Source organism: Macadamia integrifolia, chromosome 9 (genome assembly GCF_013358625.1).
Source record: "Macadamia integrifolia cultivar HAES 741 chromosome 9, SCU_Mint_v3, whole genome shotgun sequence".
NCBI classification, from domain to species: domain Eukaryota; kingdom Viridiplantae; phylum Streptophyta; class Magnoliopsida; order Proteales; family Proteaceae; genus Macadamia; species Macadamia integrifolia.
In genome coordinates, this window is record NC_056565.1 from 750,086 (window position 1) to 773,494 (window position 23,409).

Consider the following 23,409-nt stretch of genomic DNA (forward strand, 5'->3'; position numbering starts at 1 on the left):
GGGGGGGGGGGGGAGGTGGGAGTGAAGAGGGACCCATTCTCACTTTACAAGGTCTACGACCCATTCTCACCTCCACCGTTACCGTTTCTACACCACCACCACTACCACCACCATCACCATCACCATCACCATCACCATCGCTGCCACTGTTCAAAGCCCACCAATTATATGTTACAAACACAGACATGAAACAGTGATTTCTTAAATTTACTCTTAGATTTGGAAATGTAATGTAGAATAGTGTCCATGACAAATTAAAATAAATAAAATTAGAGAAATGAAGAAAGAAAAATAATTTTTTTTCTCCATCTACAGATTACAACAGCTTTTGACCAAGTCAGAAAACCAGAAAATACAAGTTTGAAAAGAATACAAAACAAAAGAAAGCTCAAAGTTTATAATTGAGGAACATCCCAAGAATCTTTTCACTGTCTTTTTCCTTCTGAAGCTTAGAGAAGAGAACCCATTATTGTATTTTCCTTCATCATTATACCCACCATGAAGATTCAAAACTGCAACTTATGTTTTCCTTTTTTTCTTAATATTAATTTACTTCCATCATTGTGTTTCTCCAGAGAGAGAGAGAGAGAGAGAGAGAGAGAGATTGGTTGAACCACATCCAAGTTCGCTGCAACAGAGGATGTATTAGGCTTGTTCCTTCACAGTTTCATAGGCCAATATCAAAGGAAACCATATGATCATTAACAGCTCTACCGATTTCTGTCCTAGACAGAACAGATCAATAAAAGAGGGTTTTTTGGGAGATTTTATCTCACTAATAGCTGGTGAGCATGACCAGATCTTTTGGTTGATTGATGGTCCAGATGGGAGGGTGACTTGATCCAAGTTTCAGCCAATTCTGATGGCTGAAAATGCTTTAGGTAACCAGCAATCAAAATAGAAGCTTCTGAATTTCTGGGCAGAACTAAGGGAGGGAATAGTTTCAAGTACTTGCAGTGCTTGGACTAATATGTAACTCCTTGGATAGTTGAGAGAAGAAAAAGAATCTCTTGGGGCTTCCTACCGCAGAGAGTCAATTGAATCAAACACCAATTCCATCAGCCTTGATCAAACACAAGACAACTCTTCATGGAGAAGACAATAGCAACGATCATTAATTTGTTTATCAAAATCATTCCCACTTTAGGAGCCTCCTCTTCTTTATTTATAATAATGGGGGAGGGAATTACAAAATAGAAGGTTACTTAAAAGGAAACTTTACTTTAGTCTTCTAATAGAATACTTTCTAAAAACTGAAATTAGAAACTAACTAAAAAAGGAAACTAACTACTAATGACTTGACCCATCTAATAACTTGACTCCTAAGAAAACAAATATAACTTAAATTAAACTGAACTTAAAAGGAAACTAATGAAAAAAGAAACAAACTAGTAATCCCATATGCAACCTTAAAGCCCCTCTTTAGGCTCATAAAAGTGGCTTATTACACTCAAAACACATGGGATCAAAGACCCAACATGTATGGAACCCAACCCTAGGCTTATTCCTAATAAAACAAGCCTAATTTGATGAAGAATCTGCATCACACTTTACAAGAATGCTTCTGGTGTTCTTTTGTCCTACGGGAATGCAAATAGAACAGAAACGTGTTTGGCACATCCGGTTCATTTTTGTATTTCCACGGAATGAACTAATGAAAAAGAGTAGGTTTGGAATAGATTGCAAGAACACCAAAAAGGAGTTCTGTTTGTTCTTTTTGCAACTTGAAGGAACAAGGGCTATGTTCTTCTTTTTGTATTCCCGATAGAAACGCCCCAACGCCCTCACCCTCAAAACACAAGTCACGTCCTCCCTCTTAAGAACCCATACCCTAGGTATAAAAAAAGCTCAGCTTCTTCCCATCGTGCAAATCAGAAGAACTCAACTTCGTCCCCATCACGCAAATCAAATCCCACTCTCTCGCAAGGAACCCTAACTCTTGGTGAGTTTCTTCCTCCCCCCTCCCTTTGCTCACTTTTCCTATCAAAATTTTCTGCAATTCTCCTCTAATGCTCAACCCTTCCTTGCTGAAACTTGGGTTATCCACGGTCGTCTTCTTCTCTGCAAGCAGCGCATGGCAAGTACAAACTCCTTCCCTTGTGCATTTACGCTCTCTCTCTCTCTCTCTCTCTCTCTCTCTCTTCTTGGAACTGAAACCCTCGGTGCCAGAAATGCCCGATTTTTTCAACTTGTTCCCCCTCCCAGCAGCCTCGCTCTCCCTCTTCCTCTCTCTCCTTCGAATCTAATGTCATCCATAGCAAACCTTGGGTGTGGCTTGCAGAGTAATTTGGTTCAATTGGTTCTCTGCATAAATCTGTACTTCACCTTCCCATTGATGATGAATACAGTGTACGAAGTTTTCGAGAGACGCTTCTTTGAGGGTTAGTATTGTGTGTGGCAAAGATGTGTGGTGGTGCTGTAGAAACGCAACCCTAAAACGATGCAGAAGATAATGGAAAAACAAAACAAACAATGTACACAGATTTTACGAGGTTCGGCAATGTTGCCTACGTCCTCGGTGAGATGAGATCCTGCTTCACTATCAATGGAGAATAGGGTTACAGCGCTTGTCCTCACACCTCTCAGTATTGCTTGCATTACAGAGAAAGAAACCCTCGCTATAAATATATAGCGAAAAAACCCTAATCCGGATTAAACTACAATTGCCACCCTAATCCGGATTAAACTACACTTGCCCTCAAATAAAAAAATTCGAGCGGGGGGCTACACCCCTGCTATGCAGGGGGGCCTCCTGCCCACCTTGCAACCCCCACGGCTCACTAACCAGCTAGCGGGACCGCCGTCCTGGCTGTCTAGGTGCTGCACCAGTACTCCCTGGATTAAACTGCGACGGAATACAAGACATCATACACCAACAGGTGCTTCATGTGAGCTTGGTTGCTCTCTCTATTCCTAATTTTGCAGATTTCCTCTCATTGGTGGGAGCAGTGTGTTTGTGTTGTCGGGGTTTGTGTTGCCGGCTCTGTTCCATCTAATAGTATTCAAGACGAAAGGGGTTACACAGGATTGGTTTTGGATGCCATGTCCCTAATCGGTTCACTTTGACGGTAGGGCCTTGATACCTATCCTTGGGCTGACCTAACCCGTGAGGTTTGGTAGCAAAACCTTATGTGCCCTGTGAACCTACTTGAGTTGCAGAACTAGTTTCCTTCTACCACCAGATGCAATTCCAGAAATTAAATTTGATTTGTTTACCAGTTAATATGAAGGTTGTTGATTGGATTCACCCACCCTCAGATGTAGTGTTCTTCCCTAAATTTTCAGATTGATTGAACTCTGTTTGGAAGAGTTGTATCACCTGCAACTAATTCCCTTCTGGTTCATATTCTAATCGTGAGGAAGAAGGTGAAACTTCTTCTTAATCAAACGATCAATGAAACCTTCAACTGATATAGAATTCCAGGCATCCCGCCAAGAGCGATCTCCTCTATGGAGAGGAGCCGGACCCCTTCAAAATTGTAAGGGAGATATTTGACTTTAAAATGAAGTAGAGCTACCACAGCTAATTGCATTTTACATCTTAACAGTCCTCATAAATAACAAATGTGGTTGTAACCAAGTTTTTTATGTGTGTGACATATATAGATGCACTCGTAGATGGATTAATTAGGACTGGTCTACACTTGTATAATCAAGAGGTGCAAGTAGTAGTTGTTTCAAGATTTAAATTCCATCCATGTATTCAGTCATTTGTACATGCATGATTGTTTCTAGATTTAATTTTCATCCTGAGTTGCATGGCCTCTTTACTAAATGTTGAATGATATCTACACTGACCGGCAAGACACCAATCCTGTCCAACTTTTTAGCTACCATGACCCTTTTTTCCATGATTCACTTAAATTTAAGCACACTTAGTTGTTTGGTACTGATGAAAGTTGGAGGTTAAGCCTCTATCATTTTAATCTATTTATTTTTTTATTGTTTATTAGGATAAATACATGTGGAGGTTATGTAAATTGTAGTTATACTAACAAAGTAATTCCTTATTTAAGTTAAACTTGACCATAATGGCATATCTATAATTATTGATTTAATTGTTCAGAAGTTAATTTATATAAAGTGTCTGCCAAACGCTATTTCTGTTCTTTCCCTGTTCTAAGGACATTTCTGGAATAGTTTTACCAAACATTGCTTCTATTCCACTAGAGTGTTCTCACAGCATGGAATAAAAAATGAACACTAATGTAAAAGAACACTCTCCAAGAATAGAAGTGGTGTCAAATGACACCTAAGTATTGAACGATAGCATTCTTCCATCCACTTCCTGTATTTGATCCCAAGGTTCGAAAACTCGCCGAAATTTGAGATATTTCAATTTTTTTTTCCCGAGACAAAATGGCATTCGAAATATAAAAGTACATAATTTTGGTCACATTTCGATCATTCCATTTCGAAATTTCTCTCATTTTGGCCCCAAAAAATTCATTATTTCGTCAAAATTTCGACCATCTCAGTCATTTTGTTTCGCTAATTTTGGCCACTTCAGCCATTAGCCCCCCAAAATTGTCAGCGAAGCACATGGGAAAAAGTATACCATTTCGCAGAAATTTCTAAATTTCGGTGGTTTTGAAACTACCGAAACGAAACAAGTTCTTGAACCTTGTTTGATCCTAAATACCATTCTTAATAAGAAATTAAAGAGAACTTAGGATTTTTACCCTTACCAGAGATAGTGGTCACCTGCCAATGCCACAATTAAGAAACTCAAAGTACTAATAATAGAAAATAAAAAAATAAGATATGTAGGAGCCACATCCAAGACTAAAGATAGGACCTATGAGGCTATGATGCCCATGGCTTGCACAAGTGGACCAACTAGATTTAGTTTGGAGCTTGCTGGTTAGGAATCCTTCCCTTTGCCACATGAGGCTGGCTTTGCTGCTTCATTCTCCCTTAAAACAGTAGATCGTTAAATATTGCAATATTTGGCTAGCTGATGGGTAAAATTATGGTGGAAAGACCAAGTAAATAAAAAAGCAAGTTCCATAAATAATAGTCTAAGGTATTTTATATTGGAAGCATCCCAAGTATGATGAATCCCCAATCAAATCTAGGTGAAAAATTAATCTAACAATTGGTGAAGCCACTCAAGTGAATTGATGCACAACAAACAACACAACAATTAAGCCTTTTCCCAATTGAATGGGATCTGCTACATGGATCAGTCAAAGATAAAGATAAAACAACGAAAAGGGAAGAGGGAAAAAGATAAAGAAAAGAAATGAAACAAAGGCAATGCAACACCTCCAGGCCATCCCACCTAAACGCAGTTGGCAGCATGGATCTTTGCCCTCCAAACAACTCTGTTTGATGTCATACTAGGCAATGTTGTCAAGGTGTCGTCGATGCCTTGGCGTCCAGGTAGTTTGCCTGGGGCCTAGGTGATAGTCGCCTTATTGCACTACATGTTGCCTTGTGTTTTGGCACTTATTTATGACAAATATCATTATTAAGATATTATTCATAAATAAGCAAATACCCCCTATTTAAATCCAATAAAAATAATTTAAAAATCAAATTCCAAAAGGATAAAAAGTCAATCCCCCAGACTAAGAACAAAAATTGGATTTTGGTTAAAGGGCGATTTTCAACTTTTAAATGTTGGGGTTTTTCTTAATTATGAAAATTTTATAATTCTTATCATGTTAAAACATTTCTAAAAACCAAAAGTCCGATAAAATAATATTTTTTTTGATATCTATAAGATTATTTTCATTCAGGCGATTTTAACAGTAGTCGTGCACTTTAAAATACGTTTGACCGGAACATAACTTCATCATTACTACTCAGATTTAAGTAATCTTAGACTTGTTGGAAAGCTGGTTTTATGTTATACCTAATACAAAAAGTCTCATGTAAAAATAAAATCATTTAACCAGTCAAACTTATTATCGAACACGAGCATTTCTCTAAATGTTGATTTTTTATGACTTAATGTTGATTTTTTTATGATTTGTTGTGGCTAAATGTTGATTTTTAATGACTCGATGTGGCTTAATGTTGATTTTTTAATAATACAAGGTATATGTAGCTTACTAAATAACGTTAGAAAAGAGGGAAAATAAAAAATATAACTTTGTCGTCTTGTTCGCCTTAATGTGGGCACCACCTTCTCGCCTAAGCACTTAGACAACCCTCCAACGCCTTGGTTTGCCTTGGTGTCGTGACAACTATGATACTAGGGTCACGACCTAGCTTTTGCATGTCTTTTCTTACCAACTCATCAATGGTCATTTTAGATCTGCCCCTAGCTCTTCTATTCCTTCCCACTAGATCAAATCACTCCTCTGTACTAAGGCATTTTGAGGCCTCCTCTGAACATGGCCATGCCACCTTAAGTGGCATTTTCGAAGCTTGTCTTGGGTCGGGGCCACTCCCAACTCAGCTCTTACCTTGTCATTCCTCACTCTATCTCTCCTAATTTTCCCACATCTATCTCAACATCCGCATCTCTACAACAATCAACTTATCTGTCTTGCGATTCTTGGCTGCCCAACATTTTGCCCCATACAACATAGCCGGTCTTACGAAAGTTCTACAGAACTTTCCTTTAAGCTTGAGAGGAATACATCAATCGCACAACACTCCAGATGTACCTCTCTACTTCATCCATCATGCTTTAATTTTGTGAGAGACATCATCATTTATCTCACCATCCTTATTAAGAGGATGAAGATTTTAAAAAAAGAGCACTCAAACACAAACAAACTTTTCTTATAATAAATAACTATAGAAGATGAGCCTCATTAATATGAATATATTATAAGAGGAAACTTCTAGTAAATCAATTGATAATCAAGTCTGTATGTCCTTATGGATGCATAATGCATGTGATGACCACTATTTGTGAAAACCCCATTCCATGAAATCAACATGAAAGAGCAGCAGAGAAGCTGACCTGTGAAGGATCTCACATGATTGGTAAGAAGAATCAGGTATGCAATGGTTCACAATCAATGGAGGCCGTAGAGCTCATTGGGCTGCTTCTTTTTGTTTGCAAGCCTTAAAATATTTCTTCCGTCTCAATCACAATCAATCTCTTAACCTGTGAAAGTAAAAAATAGAACTAAGAACAAAGGAAAAATTAGGATGAGAACATCTCAGACACAGATAAAGAGTGTCACTCGTCACAGCTAGCTTTATAACCGGTTGACGCATTCCCACCTGAGAGAAGGCGTATTCCATTGCATAACAGTTCTGTAGCATTTGCGAAACCACAACGCCTCCAGCATGAGCCTAAGAAGCTTCCTGGTGCCTGGGATGCCCCTCACCAAGGTAATAGATGAATGAGGGCTCCAAGCAACTGGAACACAGGCTTTGAAAGCCTTGAAAGCATTCATGTCCACTTTCTTTCACCAAAAGTATCCAAGAACACTTCTAACAAATGACATTTCTCTAATGGCCTAGGGTGAGAAGGGGAGGGGGAAAAAAAGAAGAATAAAAGGGGCCAACAAGCAAAATAAATTAATGACCTGACACCTTCAAAATAATTAATAATAGGTGAAAATAAATTTAAGACGTATAGATCAGAAGAAAAAAAAAAAATTGCCCCCTTTTTCTTTTCATTTTCTCAAAGGAATAGGAACCTTTGGTTTGATTTCTATTTCTCAGCTTCTGCTATTGCTCCGAAATAGATTTCATATACAAATACTAGGCCATAAATAGAAGTCATCTGGTTGCTTATGTACAGAATGACAAAAATAAAAGTGGTACTTTCATCTGTACAGAATAAGAAAAATAAGAGTGGTGTTTGCATTTGTACATAGTGAGAAAAAGTAAGAGTGGTATTTCTTGTGTGCAGAATGATTCTGCAGTCATGTTGTTATTTGTTACAAATTGGGTCTTGTTATGGGTCCATTAACATGTGGGAAAGTGAACCCACTTCAAAGTGGCCACCATTCAAGATAAGAGTCCCAAATATATGTGCAGGGTGCATGAGTTGTAAAAAAAAAAAAAAAAAAAAAGTGAGATTAGTCCAGAAGTAATAATAATCGTGAATACATACAGCTATGTGAAAAATAGAAATATTGTGCATAATTGATCATACAATAAAACAGAATCCACTAACGACAACTAAGGGATACAAAAGAAAGACGGTACTCTTGCTGGCTAAAAAAAAGATGGTGCTATGTACTGCCATCCTCAATCCCCATAGGCTTACCCAATTTGATGTGTTGTAAGGTTGCTTATAGAGCAATCATTTGAAACTAAAAGTTCTGATGCAGATTTGTGACTGAACCGGCTTGACCCTTTTGGCAATCTAGATTCTAGACTGAGATGAACCAAGTCCAATTGGATTTTTGGGTTCGCTTACTAGTTTATTGTTAAAGATTTTCAAAATAGTGTTCACATAGATGAGAGGTCAGTAACTGTGATTAGAGACAACACTAGCTTCAGATGAACTTTATGATCAGTTACATCACAAGAAATCCAAAACTGCATATGTATTTAATTACATAAAAAGAGGAGAGAACCACTAAGCAAATAATGTTCAAGAATATGGCAATGAAAATAGAAAAGAGAATATATATTTAAAAAAAAAAAAAAGGGAAAGAAAAGTATAAGACTAATACAACATCAAAAGGAGTCTTTTGTTCTATAAAAGTTACTGAAGCATATTTCAAGTAAACCAAAACTAAGGTGTTCCCCACCATTTCTGTAGGTGGATCCATCTACCTCAAGAGTTTAAAGCCCGTTTCATCTAGGTGGATATATCCACCTCAGATCACAAAAATAATGACATTTGTCTTCACTTGACCTTCAAAATATCATGGAATTTGTCTTTGATAACTTGATAAAGCTCAATAAAGCAGCTCTAAAATACACAAACTGGCCATTCTTCCTGAGAGGATTTTACCACCCCCCCCCCCCTTTTTTTTTTTTTTTTCTGGAGGGATGGGGAGGGTTGTTTCCATAACAACCATAAAAGGAAGATTTGAATTCATGCTAGACCCATTATGGTTACAATTACAGTGATATCCATAGGATTAAATCTATGCAATTCTTTTCTCACATAATCACACATTAAAATGGCTACTTGAACTTGATCTAAAAATTCCTGCTTAACTAACTAAAATCATACTGGAGAACTTATTCTCCCTTTCCTTTTTTTACGATTAATTTAGGTTAGTTTGACATGACACCTGTTCGATTATTTCAAGAGAATTTGATAAGGTTATTAAGACGGTCGACATGTCATAAAGCAAATAAATATTTGCAGTATATGATACCCCAAAAAAAAAAAAAAAAACCAAGTTTAACAGTCAATGGATGAAACAACCATTAAGGTCTCCATGGTACATGATTAGATCCAACTGACCCAAAATTTATTTTCCAACATTCAATACTGACCTCTAACCGGACAATTTGAAGCAGCCTGTCACTTTTGATCCAAAGCTGGTTTACAGGAAATACAATTCCCTAATGTTATTTACAGTAAATACAATTTCCTAATGTTGTTTACAGGAAATACAATTCCCTGATGTTGTTTACAAGTTACCAACATATTCAACAAAGCAAACCACTAAGAAGTCCTCAAGTCGGCACAATTCAGTTCATGTTAATATAGCCACACAAAAATCGAACATAATGCTCAAATAATGTCAAATTTTGCAAACAAAAACCCTCTTATAGTAATTTCAAGGAGAACCGAACTTACTACAGAAAGTTCTGAGGCATATACAAGAATTGTTCCATGGAAAAAATAATAATAGCATATGGCTAGTTCATATGCTCAAAGCAGCTCCAGCTGGCAGGTCTCGTCTATTTTATTTTATACAGTAGACTGTTGGCGTGTCTCCCCTCTTCTCAAGTTCGATACAGTATCCCACTCTTGTTAAAATCCGAAGGTGAGGTCAGTGTTGTGCCCATTGAATACTCTTAATGTCTATCCCTTCCTTAACCATTTCATAAAGAGGGCTCATCTCCCTTAACTTCTCCACCTGCCGCAAGGTCAGCTCAACTGCACGATCAATCTCAGCCTCCGTGGTGAACCTCCCAATCCCATACCTGATGGAAGTGTGAGCCATGTCCTCCTCCACACCCAACGCCCTCAGAACATAAGATGGCTCTAAGCTAGCACTGGTGCAGGCACTGCCACTAGACACTGCAACCTCCTTCAAACCCATAAGTAAGCTTTCCCCTTCAACGTAAGCGAAGGACAGATTTAGATTCCCGGCATATCTCCTCTCGCTGCTCCCATTGACAATGATACCATCAAGCTTCGCCTTCATTCCGTCGAGCAGGCGTTTCTGCAGGGCAGAGATACGCTTGTCGTCGTATTCCATCTCCTTCATGGCCACCTCACAAGCAGCACCCATGCCAACAACCAATGGGGTCGGGACAGTCCCGCTACGAATCCCTCTCTCTTGGCCACCTCCGTTCATCTGGGGCTCCACCCTGACTCTCGGCCTTCGCCTCATATAGAGCGCTCCCACCCCCTTGGGTCCGTAAATCTTGTGACCGCTCAGCGACATCAAGCTCACATTCATCTTCTCCACGTCGAGAGGAATCTTACCCAGAGCCTGAGCCGCATCAGTGTGGAAAGGAACATTGTGTTCTTTGCAAATCTGGCCTATTTCCTCCATGGGTTGGATGACGCCGATCTCGTTATTGACGGTCATGACGGAGACAAGACCGGTATCGGGACGGATAGCGGAGCGAAGGTTGTTTAGGTCGATGATGCCGTCGGAGCCGACAGGGAGGTAGGTGACATCGAAGCCCTCCTGCTGGAGATGGCGGCAGGAGTCGAGAACGCACTTGTGCTCGGTCTGGGTAGTGATAACGTGGCGTTTCTTGTCTTTGTAGAAGTGCATGAGACCCTTCACGGAGATGTTGTTGGACTCGGTGGCGCCTGACGTGAAGACTATCTCCTTGGGGGAGGCGTTGATTAGGGAAGCGACCTGGGCTCTGGCCTTCTCAACGGCGACGTCGGATTCCCAGCCGTAGAGATGGGTGCGAGAGTGTGGGTTGCCGTAGCGGGAGAGGTAGAAGGGGAGCATGCTGTCCATTACCCTAGGGTCGACTGGGGAGGTGGCTTGCACATCCAAGTAAAGCGGTCTTCCGGAGATCTTGACGCCTTTCATGTTGATTCCCTCCGTGTCCTCGTATTGAAGAGGCAATGGTTCTGCCCTGGCCACTGCTGCAGCGGCCATGGAGAGAGCACGGAAGCGGGTAGGGCAGCCCCTGCTTCTGCTGTAGATTTCTCGGAGCTTCGAAGCGAGAACCCTTGTGGCCATGGTTGCTTCCTCTACGAATGGTTGTGGAGCACAACGGGATTACGACTTTGCGAGGAAGAGGATCATCCGCCCCAAGTTTTAGTTAGGCATTTGAATGGGCATTTATGTAAATGGCCCTTCTCTCTCTCTCTCTCTAAAAAACACAAAACCCCTAAAACCCACGCTGCTTCCCAATTCCTAATTTCCCTCGCACTTCGCTCTTCCCCTTCAAATCGCAGCTTCCCTCCTTCCTCTTCGCCGTCTCCACAGGACCACAAATACTCTCTGATTGCAGCTGTCCCTTCCTCTTCTCCGTCTCCGAGACTCCGACAGCCTATGCAGCGGTATTTCCATTTCTCCTAGACTGTGACATCAGCTTGAACCTTGAGAAAGAATCAACCCGAGACTCCAGATTACAGCCATGGTTTTCCTACTTCTCCTCGGCACAGGTGACTCTCTCTCTCTCTCTCTCTCTCTCGAATCATTCTCTTTTTTAAGTTGTCAGTTCTGGTCTTGGCCTAGGTAGGTTAAGGGCTTAGGAAAACCCAAACTGATTGACCGAATGACACATCCTTACTCTGTAAATTGTTTGGAGATAGAAGTGCAGGCATGAGAAACGGAACAAAGGGTTGCAGCGAAGGAGCCACAACAGGATAAAGATCCTCTGAAATTCTCATCTCATGCGATATCGTGTAATACTCCTGCAGAAGTCGGCACGTGGATTAAAAGAGACGGACGGTTCAGATTAGTTCTCTATTGAAACAACCCAAAGCCAGTGGTTGTCACTTAAACCCAACCGTACAAACCGAACCGTTTCAGTTTTTGAATTAAAACCTGAGGTATTAAACCCTCTTCCCTCCGTCGACTCTCTGTTACGTCTCTCTCCCGCTCTGCCCTAACTCTCTCTTCCCCAAATCGCTCCTCACTGCGAAGCTTGCTGCTCACGAAGGTGGTCTGCTCACTTGCTCGAAGCTTCCAGCTCACTTGCTTAAGGCTCAAAAGGGCTGGGTTTGATTTCTCTCGCCGGAAGCTCTATCTCTGGTGTCCTTTTTTATGTTCCCTTTGTCAAACCAATCTTCTCCTGGAGGTCCCAGCCTTAGTTCCAACTTCTTATCCTCTGAAGCTCCAAATCTGGCTTCATCTCTTCTCACAACCCACTCACTTTAATTAGGAATCATATCACGAAAATGAGGATTATACAGCTCTCGGTTCCCAGAAGAAACCTCCATTTTCTCTTCCTAGGAAAAGAAACAAAAATTGAAGGAACCATAAGGGAAAAGCAGAAGTTCAATTCCAACTTCCACCTCAAGGAAATTGAGAGACGAGAAGGGAAGGTAAAAATCTTTGGTGGGAAAATGACAAAGAAACCAAACACCAAAGTCACCAATCAGCTATATGCATTCAAACGGGAAAAACATCTAACAACCCAAATGAAGCAGAAGAAGAACAAGATCAAAACCCCCAACAGATCATCACCACTTACCTTCTTCACCAAAGCTCCAAAACATCAAAGCCCAGTTTCTCCTTCCTCTGACCCCAAACCAAAACAAAGACCAAGAGAAGAAAACCCAAAAACCAATTTCACAGCTCAAGACAAAACTAACCCAGACAAGGAAAACCAGTAAAAAAGACAAGTGCTTGGGCTCTGATTTCTTTCGTTTTTATTTCAGGTTGCCCTGCTGAAAACCTGAAATTATAGACAAATCCTATCGAGTGGGAGAGGTTCAGAGAGGACTACAGGAATAGAGAAAGGGTCATGAAGCGATTAAAAAGAGGCAAATAAAACTGGAGAAACTCAGAAAGATTCCTTCGAGCGAGTGAGCAGAGCACCTTCATGAGCAGCAAGCTTCGCTTCGGGTGAGGAGCGATTGGGGATCTCTTTGTTTCGTGAGCAGAGAGCTTCGTGCGAGGATTGAAGGTGCTGCACCTTCGTGAGCGCAATCCTTGGTGGGGATCCCGTCCTTGGTGAGCAGTGAGCGAAGGGAAGAGAGAGTTAGGGCAGAGAGGGAGTGAGACGTAACAGAGAGAGAGAGAGTCGCGTGAGGGAAGAGGGTTTAATTTCTGGTTCGGTTTTCTTACCTGGTACGGTTCGGTTTAAGTGACAACCACTGGTTTGGAGTTGTTTCAATGAGGATTTAATCTAAGCCGTCCATTCCACTTTGTCCACGTGTTGACCTCTGCGGGGGTATTGCACGATATTGCATGAGATGGGAATTTCAGACGATTTTTATCCGGCTACAACCCCCTACTGGCAACCAAATAAATGGAATAATTCACTTCCCCCTAGGGTTCACAAATACTCTCTTGGGTTATAGTATTTTTCAAAATACCCTTTTTGATTTCTTTGGCTGCCACAAGGGTTGTAGTTACTTGGCTGCAACCCGGGCAGCAGCTAAATTTCGTCTGAAACAATGTGGACAGATGATGAGGATTGAAAAAAACTTAATGGGAGAGTTGAAGACTCAGTGATTTTCTCATTGCATGTGCAGAAATATATAGAGTTACAGCCTAGAAGATCCCATAGATTATGGGACTATAAAAGGATAGAATTACATTGTAAGCAACTACTTAATATAGTGTTACATAAGAAGGAAACTATCTAACAGATGTGCACTGGTTGGCAAATGCTGGACTCCTTCCAGTGAGTCAGCTAATAAGGATCCTGCTTTTATGTGTCATATGTGCACCATCACGTTTCTTTAAGATGGTATTATGTATTTTTGGTACAATTGTTGCTTTCGCAATCCTGTATGGACCATAGGCATGACTTCAGTGTGGAAAAGGGTTCAGTTTTTGGATGTTTGTTATGAATCAGCATGTGCTTCTGCTTGTTCCTTCAGTTGATCCTTATAGCTTGGGAGTCCCTGAAGACAGTTTCTCTTCCTCTTTTGTTATGGAATATATACACACTGTAGCTTATTTCAAAGCGATAGGAGAAACTATGGTTCAAATGAAATCCAATGAATAATTAGAAATTTTTTTAGGCTGTACACCTAATTTTCTGGGATTGTCGTTCAATCGGTCAAAGCACCGCCCTGTCATGGCGGAAGTTGCGGGTTCGAGCCCCGTCAGTCCTGACCGAGGATCCGATGAATCGATCATTTCTCCATTTTCTGTGAAGAGGGGGACAAAGAGCAGGATCTAATTCCTAGCAGGAGGATTCTTCTTTCGTTTCGCATTTCTCATCGGACAAATCAAGTCAAGGAATCCAAATGACAATAACTAGTACCGATTGATGGGGGAAAAACATATATAGGTTAATGTTAGGCATTTGATGCATGTATTATCTGAACAATGTCTTTTTGTTGTGTTGTTTCTTATATATTGGCAATATAAAGCATCTTTTTTTTCGTTCTTCAGTTGATCCTTATACCTTCGGTTTTTGTTCTTGTTTATAAGGCATTTGATGTTTGTATTATCTGAACAATGTCTTTTTGTGGTGTGTTATTCCTTATTTACTGGCAGTACAATACATCTCTTTGTTCATTCCTTCAGTTGATCTTTATACCTTCAATTTTTGTTCTTGTTTGTTTATTAAGGCACTAGGAAAAAAATGTTTATTAGGTGATGCACATACCTATTGCATTGTGAATATATGTTCATATTTTTGTTCCTTGATGAACCGTATTTAACACGTACCATATTATTGCCATACATGCTGTTTTGTGTGGTGTAAAAAAAAAAAAAAAGGGGGGGGAAAATTACTTGGACCCCATGTACTATGGCCCGATTCCTTGATACCCCTAAAGTTTGTAGCCCCATGAAACCTGACGGTGTTAGTCTACTGTTAGTCCATTATGAGTCATTCAACTGAAACTTGAAAAGTTAAAATGATCAACTTACCCTTTAAAGGTATTAACCTAAAAAAAAAAAAAACCCAAAATCCATCATCGGCGAAGGTGAAGGTGAAGAAGACTGAAATTTCCGACAAGGCTCACCGCTACAACTCCCTGACGAAGCTAGGGAAGGTTGCAAGTGCTAGCGGGAAGTAGGGGATGGTTGGTTTCTCTTGTGGGGGAGGATTGCAGGAGGAAATGATTGATTTCTCTTCCACTCTCTCTATTCGTTTTTGAGCTGTTTTTCTATTAAAAACTCAAAAATAGCAAGAATCTGACAGTGAGTGAAGGTTGAAGAGAGTGGTGGCTTTGTGTTCAGGGGAGGTAGAGAGGTTGATTGTTGTTGGCCCATTGTCTCTAACCCCAATAACTTTGATCCACCGAGCTTCCCAAGTTGTACAGTCCTTGATCTCCATGGTCGGCCAGTCTAACTCTAACAACTCTCTTCCACCTCCGCCACCATTCCTGCCCTGCATCTCAGCCAAGTTTACTGGCACCGAGCTTCCAAAGTTGTACAGTCGTTGATTTCCTCTCCTCGTGCAGTTTTGGGTTGGGTTTCGGCCTTGACTGCTTGGTTTTACAGCAGCCACCCCCCGACGGGAGCATAATGGAGGATTCCTCCTTTGGTCCAGTATCTCCGACTGTTCTTGCAAATATGGTGAGGTTGAGAGAGGTGGAGGGTTGTTCGATGATGAAAGTGAAAGCATCTTCCCTTGTTTTAGTGAAAGGGTAAAAGGGTCAATTCACTACCCTTAAAGGGTGGTTTGGGTATGTAAGAGTTTCCCAACCCATGACATCATCACTTAATGGTGATTGACTAACGGACAGGCTAGTTGTAAGAAATCTGATAATGCAGGGGTGGTTCAAGTAATAGTTTCAAACTTTTGGGGTGTCAAGCAATAGGACAATAGTACAGGTCCAAGTAATTTATCAAAAAAAATTATTAATTCCGTCTTGTCTGTTTAATACTTGTACATATCTGTTCCCCTCTTTTTGCTGTACCCAAACTTACTGTGTGTGTACCTTGTATAGGGAAAGCGAGAAAGAAAATTATTCTAATTCTTTGGATATTTGAGCTACAATGCATTTCATAATCGATGTGTTTGCTTATTTTGGACATCTTATGACTCAGTTGATGGTTAGTGGCAGATACGAAGAGGGTTGATGAACTGATTCATCTTTAAAACTGGGAACAAAACTTCCTATGTCTGTTAGTTCCTGCTTGTTGAGGATTAAAGTTCATCACTTATTCCGAAGCTTTCACTCTGGCAAAAGGTTATGGAATCCAAGCACGGAGGATATTCTTTTCGGTGCAATTTGTGTAAATCTACGTCATAAACAATGGAGATTCTTAGAGAAGATGGCTTCGAGTCTCACAAATTCGTTAGTGGCACGGGTTATCCTAGAGTTTCGGTCCTCTCCGCAGTTAATTTTGAAATTCTTCAATTGGGTAAGGGAGCAAAAGAGCTTTTCACATTGTGTAGAATCTTACAGTATAGTAGTTCATATACTGGTCAAAGCAAGAAGGTTTGATGATGCTTTGTGTCTCATGAGATACTCAATGCTAGAAAGACGTGTATCCCCATTGGAGCTGTTGGAAGCGTTGATTGGTAGTTATGAATCCTGTTTGTCGGATGTTGCAGTTTTTGATGCTCTAGTTAGGGCTTGTACTCAAATTGGGGCTACCGAAGATGCATACAAAGTGATTAAGAAGTTACAGACAGTAGGTTGCTGGGTTACAATTCATGCTTGGAACAACTATTTGGATCATCTCATGAAGTTAGTTGAAACTGGTAAATTCTGGAGTATGTACAGGGAGATGGTCTCTAACAGGTACACTGAAAATGTGATCACGTGTAATTTGATTGTTTGTGCTCTTTGTCAAGACTGCAAATTGCGAGAAGCCATGTCAATGATATATTGGATGTTGAAGAGGGGAATTTTTCCCAATATTGTCACTTTCAATATGCTCATACATGGGGCTTGCATAATAGGGGATGTCCAGCTTGCCCTGGAGATAATGAAGAAGATGGGTGCCATGTTAGGGGGGAGAATCAAACCGAATTCAGTCACTTATAATTCTATCATAAATGGTTTTTGCAAAGTTGGGAGACTTGCCATGGCGGAAGAAATTCGAGTGCACATGGTTCAAATGGGGATTGAGCCCAATGTAAGGACCTATGCGATTCTGATCAATGCATATGCAGCTAAAGGAAGCTTAGAAGAGGCTTTTAGGTTGTGCAATGAGGTGGTTGAGAATGGATTGATGTTTAATTCATTCATTTACAACTCAATCATTCATTGGATTTGCAAAGAAGGAGACATAGGAGAAGCTTCTTTGCTCTTCTCTGAAATGATTGAGAAGCATATTTCTCCTGATAGGTTCACCTACTCCATTCTCACACGAGGGCTTTGTAATAATGGGTATATCAGTGAAGCCGTTAGTATTCATAACCAAATTGTAGGAAATAACCTTGTGGAAGATGCTTTTCTACACAATATTCTTATCAATTACTTATTCAAAAGCAGGAAAACCGAAGGAGCAAAACAATTGCTCGCATGTATGTATGTTCGGGGGGTTCTTCCCAACATAGTCACATATACTACTCTGATTGATGGATACTGCAAGGAAGGACAAATAGAAGATGCCATTTGTGTGTATGATGAAATGATAAAGGAGGGTCAAAGACCCAACTTGGTAACTTATAACTGCATTCTTAACGGTCTATGCAAGGAAGGCCATGTGGACATAGCAAGACTTTTGGTGGAGGAGATGAAGAAGAGTGGGTTACCACTTGATGTTTTAACGTACAATACCTTAATAAACGGGTACTGTAGTTATGGTAAGATTGACAAGGCTTTTACTTTGTTCCAGGAGATGCGACAGGAAGGAGTTTTGGTGAACACAGTCACTTTTAATGTGTTGATCAACTTCCTGTGCAAGTGTGGATGTATTGAGCAGGGAAAGGAGCTCATGAAAAGGATGGCCTGTCTGGGCCTAACTCCTGATTGTTTTACATACACAACTCTTATTACTGAGTCCAGTAAAAATTCCAGTGTACAACAAGTGTTGGAGTTGCATGATTCCATGGTACTAATGGGAATAATACCTGATGAATACACATATAGAGTCATTGTCAGCTTTCTGGAAGATCTACATTAAGTTTGAGATGAAACTATGCCCGCCATTTATGAACTTTTGGTTGGAAAAACAGGAAGCCTCTTATTCTATTGTTCTTTTCTCCAAGGTTTTGATCCATCATATATGAATAAGTCCCACCAACAGAGAATGTCGGGGAATAATCTGTTGTGTGGTTGGCGTTGTGTTTCTATCTTCTTCATTCTTGAAGGAAGTTTCTCTGAAGACATGAATGATAATTACCTTTAAGGCTGCATTTGATATGCATTTCTAGGTTGAGAATACGTTCTGAGATGAGAAAAATAGTATTTGGTATGCATTCTCGTTCTTGGATCCTAGAATGCGGCCATTCTGGAATGCGCTCTCTAGCCCATTCCACGTTCTGAGCCAAGGACAGAAATGCCTTGTTCCAGTGAAAAAGCCCCGAATTCTAATCTGAAGAGTTCATGTACAGGAACTGGAAGGGAAGTTTTGGTTTGGTTCCTGCAAAGCCACAAGGTCACTACCTTCTTCTTCAACCAATCTCGATTCTTCAAGGTCAGATTTACGATGAATGTTCCGCACCGGCGATAGACACTCCCAACTACCATCTGATTTTCTGCTTCAAGGAGGAGAAGAGGTTTACTGGGGTTTTCTGAGTGTTTGACCTTCAGGTATATTTGATCTTCTAACCTTCGTCAACATTTTGGTCTACCACTTGCTGAATTTTTTATCCAGTTCACTTTATTACCTGTGGTTGTTTAATCCTGCATCGTTCCTTATTTTTTTTCTTAAACTCTTCCCCTTTCTCCCTCTTTTGGGGTTGATTGAAGATCTCTGTTTATAGTTATTATTCGATAAATTGTGAGCTTTAGTTGTTAGGATTAAATTCATCTTTATATTTTCATTGTTGGGCTTTGGTCCAATGAGTTGCCTTATCTTTGATGTGCCATTTGTTGCTTCAGCTTGAATTTTACCTCTATCCAGACTGATATGATATATTTTGTTTGTTGGGGTCCCTTTCATCTTTTATGTGAGTTTAAGATTCCAACTTGATTGATGTTTTTCATATGATAAACTATTGGGAACCGTAATACAGTTTCTTTGGTTAACTTTGAAATTCTTGAAGTTCAAAGAGTTCTTCCCTCTTTCACCTTATTCTCTTTCTAGCTAATCTGACCTTGGTTTTGTAAATTCCATTTGCAGATCTTGCTGTGAGGAATCAATAGTTTCTTCTATAGATTTGTCAATTTTCATCCTTCATTGAGCAGGTAACCTCAATTAACTACTGCATTGATGATTTGATTGGAATGTGTATGAGATTGCTCAGATATTGATGCAGTTAAATCACCTAAATGGACTTTTTTTTTAGAAATAAACTTTGTGTTGGGCTTTGATCCAATGTGTTTTCATTGTAATGTGCTACTTTAATGGGCCTATATTATGGGTAGTGGCAAGGCATATGGGATTCGTTAGTTAAGTGTCTTTATTTCTTTATTTTAATTATTGTTAGGTGTTTTTAGTTATGCTGGATTAGGATTCTATAAGTCGAGTCCTGTTTTGAGTCGGTTTCGTTCGTTATCTTAGTTTCCTAGTCAGTTTATGTTACCATATAAGTTAAGGATTGGGGTTTCTTGGCCTTTCCTTTTTAGTGTTTGAGCCTTTTCTTTATTCTGTGAGATTCCTATTTGCTGTGATGGTGGGAAGCCAATACTAGCTGATGGGATTTCATTCTAGTTCCAGGTGAGATGCTTGGTCGATATACTTCCATCGTTCTTCTTCTTCATTATCAATCCAGAAAAGCAAGTTATTAAACAGAATTCTTTCTCAGCTTATATGTATACCATATATGATTGAATCTGAGTTTTCTCCATTAATACACCATAGATTTCAGATCTGATCATCTATACAGTAATTGCACTTCATGCTTTGCTGATCTATGGTTTCAAAATTCAATTTGGTTGTTGTTTTCTTAGAATCCTACTTCAGGTTGGATTCTCAGTTTTGTCTTATTTAAAAGATCAGTTTTTAATTTTCTGATCTAGATTAGTCTCCCAGAACTATTTCTGTAATTTATTGTTGTTTTGATCTTCTTTTGTTGGCTGATTTGATGCCATCATATGTTGTTATCATTTACTTGGAATTCTGTTACTAGAATCCTATCCTCATTTACTTGGAATTCTGTTACTAGAATCCTATCCCCAGTAGGATTAGTCCATAACTCCAGATCCAACCATCTGATTTCAATCACATTTTGAGCTATTCTAGACCATTAAAGTGACATTCGACCATAATTTCATTCCCATTTGAGTCATTGATTGTTTTTGCTTAATTTTTTTTAAATCTGGTATTTTTTTTCCCTTCACTGTCATTCTGGTTTTCAAATGAGTTTCTGAACCTAATCCTTTATTACCCCTTTGGTTGCTGTTTAGGGTTTAGGGCCTCTAGAAACCCACCAGAATACTATATATATTACCCCTTTGGTTTCTGTTTACGGTTTGGGCTATTCTTCAACTACACTGTTTTCACTATATTACAGGTATGATAACTGATAACTGCAAACCCTCTAGTGCTCAGTCATTCTCACTGAGGAGAAGGTTTGGGAACAGATGGATGCAATTCGAATAATATTGGCTTGTGAATCCAGTGATCTCTATCTTTTCATTGGACTTAAGCCACCAGCGTCCTTCTGATGTTCTAGAAGTTAGTGACTAGCACCAGTTCATCATGTCAATAGTGCCAAGTATATTTTGGTTTATGTCAGCCACAGAATTGATCTATAATTTTGTCCGCTTCATCCATGATACTACACATTTAAAGAACAAATGGTGCATGGTCTCCTCATTGTCATTACTCATTGTACACAACATAACTCTCACTGGGAATCTCGAATTGATCTCCAAACTAACTTGGACTGACAGCTGTAGCACTTTCCACCAAGTCAGTTGAACTTCTAGTGATGCTAGAAAGGACAATAGGGCCTTCTACAGTCCTCTAGATTCTTGAATCCCAGCCCTTCACAAATTATTGGACATAATTAATATTTTCTAAATTAATCTGTAATCTTATGTTGACACTACATTTTCGTATCCATGAAATAAAAGGGAGACTATGCTACAGAAGGAATAAAAATAATCACATAACACAAATGCTTTCACATGTACATTATTGCCTCTGTTCATGTAGCCATGATGGAACTTGTTGCCAAGTAGGAACTGATAGTGGTCTGCAGTAAAGAATATTGAACTATGAGAAGCATAAATGATTGTCACTGCTCTTTTGCAGCTTACTTTGGTCATCACTCATATTGCTTAGAAATGCAAGAACTTCTACCCATACTTCTGTTCATCTGTATCCTGGATCTTTTTGAATTACTTCTTCCATTCTCTTATATTTGATGCATCCTCCCAGTTACCAAATCAACTAGGTAACCAAACTCTCTGCATCCCATGGTCTGAGCTTGTTGAATTAAATAGCTTTCAACCTTCTTCAACAAGCCCCAAATGATTGCAATCTGAAATAACTGATATGAAAGTAACAAGGCTCTTCAGTGCCATTTCATTTAAGTAGTCTTCTGCTCTGCCCATTAGGTTCTCAATCGCATAGTCCTCTATCATGTCAAGGTACTCTGCCACACATCTGAGCATCATTATTGATTCATCATGGCTAATTGTAAAATGATTAATGTGTTGAACTCCAAACTCTTGTGATGATTGTTATTTCCCGTTGGCACCTATGTGGATGTGAACTTGTTACATGGCTGGAAATTCTGTTCTTAGTCTAACTCTTAACAAGCTGAACTTTGTTTATTAATGTGATATGGTTTTTAATATGAATTTTGATATATGGATTAGTTCAGGTGATCAACGGATGATCATGTTTATGGTTTTACTTTCCAGGTTAAACTGAATACAAGTAACAAAAGAAAGCTGGATACACGAGAAACCATCCAATCTGTCTAAGGGGAAAGAAATCGCTTTAAAGGAGAATACAAGTAAAAAAGAAAGATGGATATTTGGAATAAAATTGTCCAAGAGTCAGCAAATTGGACAGATGATCACAAAAAGTGTCGATTGACACCTCATTGGAGCAAGTACATAGAAGGCGCAAACTAAACACTAGTTTTAGTATGGATGTTTGGGTTGTCATTTTAAAGCAGTTTAATGTATCAAAACAAACCAATTACGATATGCAAGCAATTAAGAATAGTTATAGGGGTCTAAGAAGTCCATGGATTACATGGAGAGTATTCTTGGCGAAGAACAGTGGTTGTATGGAGTCACTTGACACAAAAGTTCAACCCACCAACCAAACATTTTTAGGACTTCAAGTGTATCTATATATATATATATATATATATAGATATTCATATATTGTGTTTATAATCTGAATTTATTAATAGAAGCACAAGCAAGCTTGTTCAATTTTTAAGAGGCGACTAAAGTTTTGAGGAATTATTAGATGAATTCTTCGAGGGGAGTGAAGGAAAGGATGCCATGCGTTCAAATGAAGATGAAATGAGTCACAAAAAAAAGTATTGATTGTGAAGTTTTAGATGGTGGTTTTGACCTATTGTGATTAAATTACGATTGCTTTGTATAATTACATGGGATTTGATTTTATGTGGTTATATTTTTAATTGTTTGGTGTATTTTGTTGTTTCATAGGCGACCTCATTAAGTTTGGATAAGGCTGAGTATATTGTATATTTTTTTGTTTTATACTATATATTGGTATTATTCATTAAATAAATATTTGAAAGTTATTTGAATAATAATGGAGCTTTATCAAGAATTAGAAACCATCGAGGATGCTATGCCATTTACTGGTATAGCGGCCTTAACAGAAGTATTTTGGGTGAGGATGCTGTGCCATTTACTGGTATAGTGGCCTTAACGGAAGTATTTTGGGTGAGGAAGAAGAGGATGGAACAATACTTGAAATTGAAAGGAAATGGATTAACTATTAGATATGTGATTGTCCATCAAACTGAATATTAATATTAATTTTCATCATGTATGATGGTTTGTGCCTTAAGGTTGGATCTTTAAATTGTTCGCAACTAGGGACTGACTTAAGCCTTATAGTTTAAAAGATTGGTACACTATATTTTCCTGTGAATGAGATTTCAGAAATATAAGTGTGACTACTCATATGTTATATGTATCAAACCAAAACATTATGAGAGTCTTGTCTGATAGACAGTCTATTGTAT

General features: G+C 39.2%; 2 protein-coding genes and 1 long non-coding RNA gene across 5 annotated transcripts in view; 1 reads left to right on the forward strand and 2 right to left on the reverse strand.

Moving 5' to 3' along the window:
* The window catches only part of LOC122088885, a 10,108-nt gene extending 2,747 nt beyond the window's left edge, over nt 1–7,361 (reverse strand). The window contains exons 1-2 of one of the 2 annotated variants that reach the window (XR_006143180.1): nt 7,189–7,361; nt 6,923–7,069 (exon numbers count right to left, since the gene is read on the reverse strand). This is a non-coding gene — a long non-coding RNA (uncharacterized LOC122088885). Of the gene's footprint in view, nt 1–6,922; nt 7,091–7,188 lie in introns of both variants that reach the window. The other variant, XR_006143181.1, reaches the window with a different exon arrangement.
* Nucleotides 7,362–9,563: 2,202 nt separating this feature from the next.
* Nucleotides 9,564–11,335, reverse strand: LOC122088884 (cysteine desulfurase, mitochondrial-like). Its single transcript, XM_042658243.1, has one exon. The coding sequence runs from the start codon at nt 11,259–11,261 to the stop codon at nt 9,879–9,881; it is 1,383 nt and encodes a 460-aa protein (XP_042514177.1). The 5' UTR covers nt 11,262–11,335; the 3' UTR covers nt 9,564–9,878.
* Nucleotides 11,336–11,552: 217 nt separating this feature from the next.
* On the forward strand, nt 11,553–22,618 carry LOC122088883 (pentatricopeptide repeat-containing protein At1g11710, mitochondrial). 2 transcript variants are annotated; one of them, XM_042658241.1, is made up of 4 exons: nt 11,553–11,689; nt 16,220–18,868; nt 19,401–19,465; nt 22,094–22,618. In XM_042658241.1, exon 2 carries the CDS (start codon nt 16,281–16,283, stop codon nt 18,237–18,239), a length of 1,959 nt encoding a protein of 652 aa, XP_042514175.1. In that variant the 5' UTR covers nt 11,553–11,689; nt 16,220–16,280; the 3' UTR covers nt 18,240–18,868; nt 19,401–19,465; nt 22,094–22,618. The 2 variants fall into 2 exon arrangements, with proteins under 2 accessions (XP_042514175.1, XP_042514176.1); XM_042658242.1 differs by having other exon boundaries at nt 11,565–11,689; nt 16,226–18,868.
* Nucleotides 22,619–23,409: the final 791 nt, after the last annotated feature.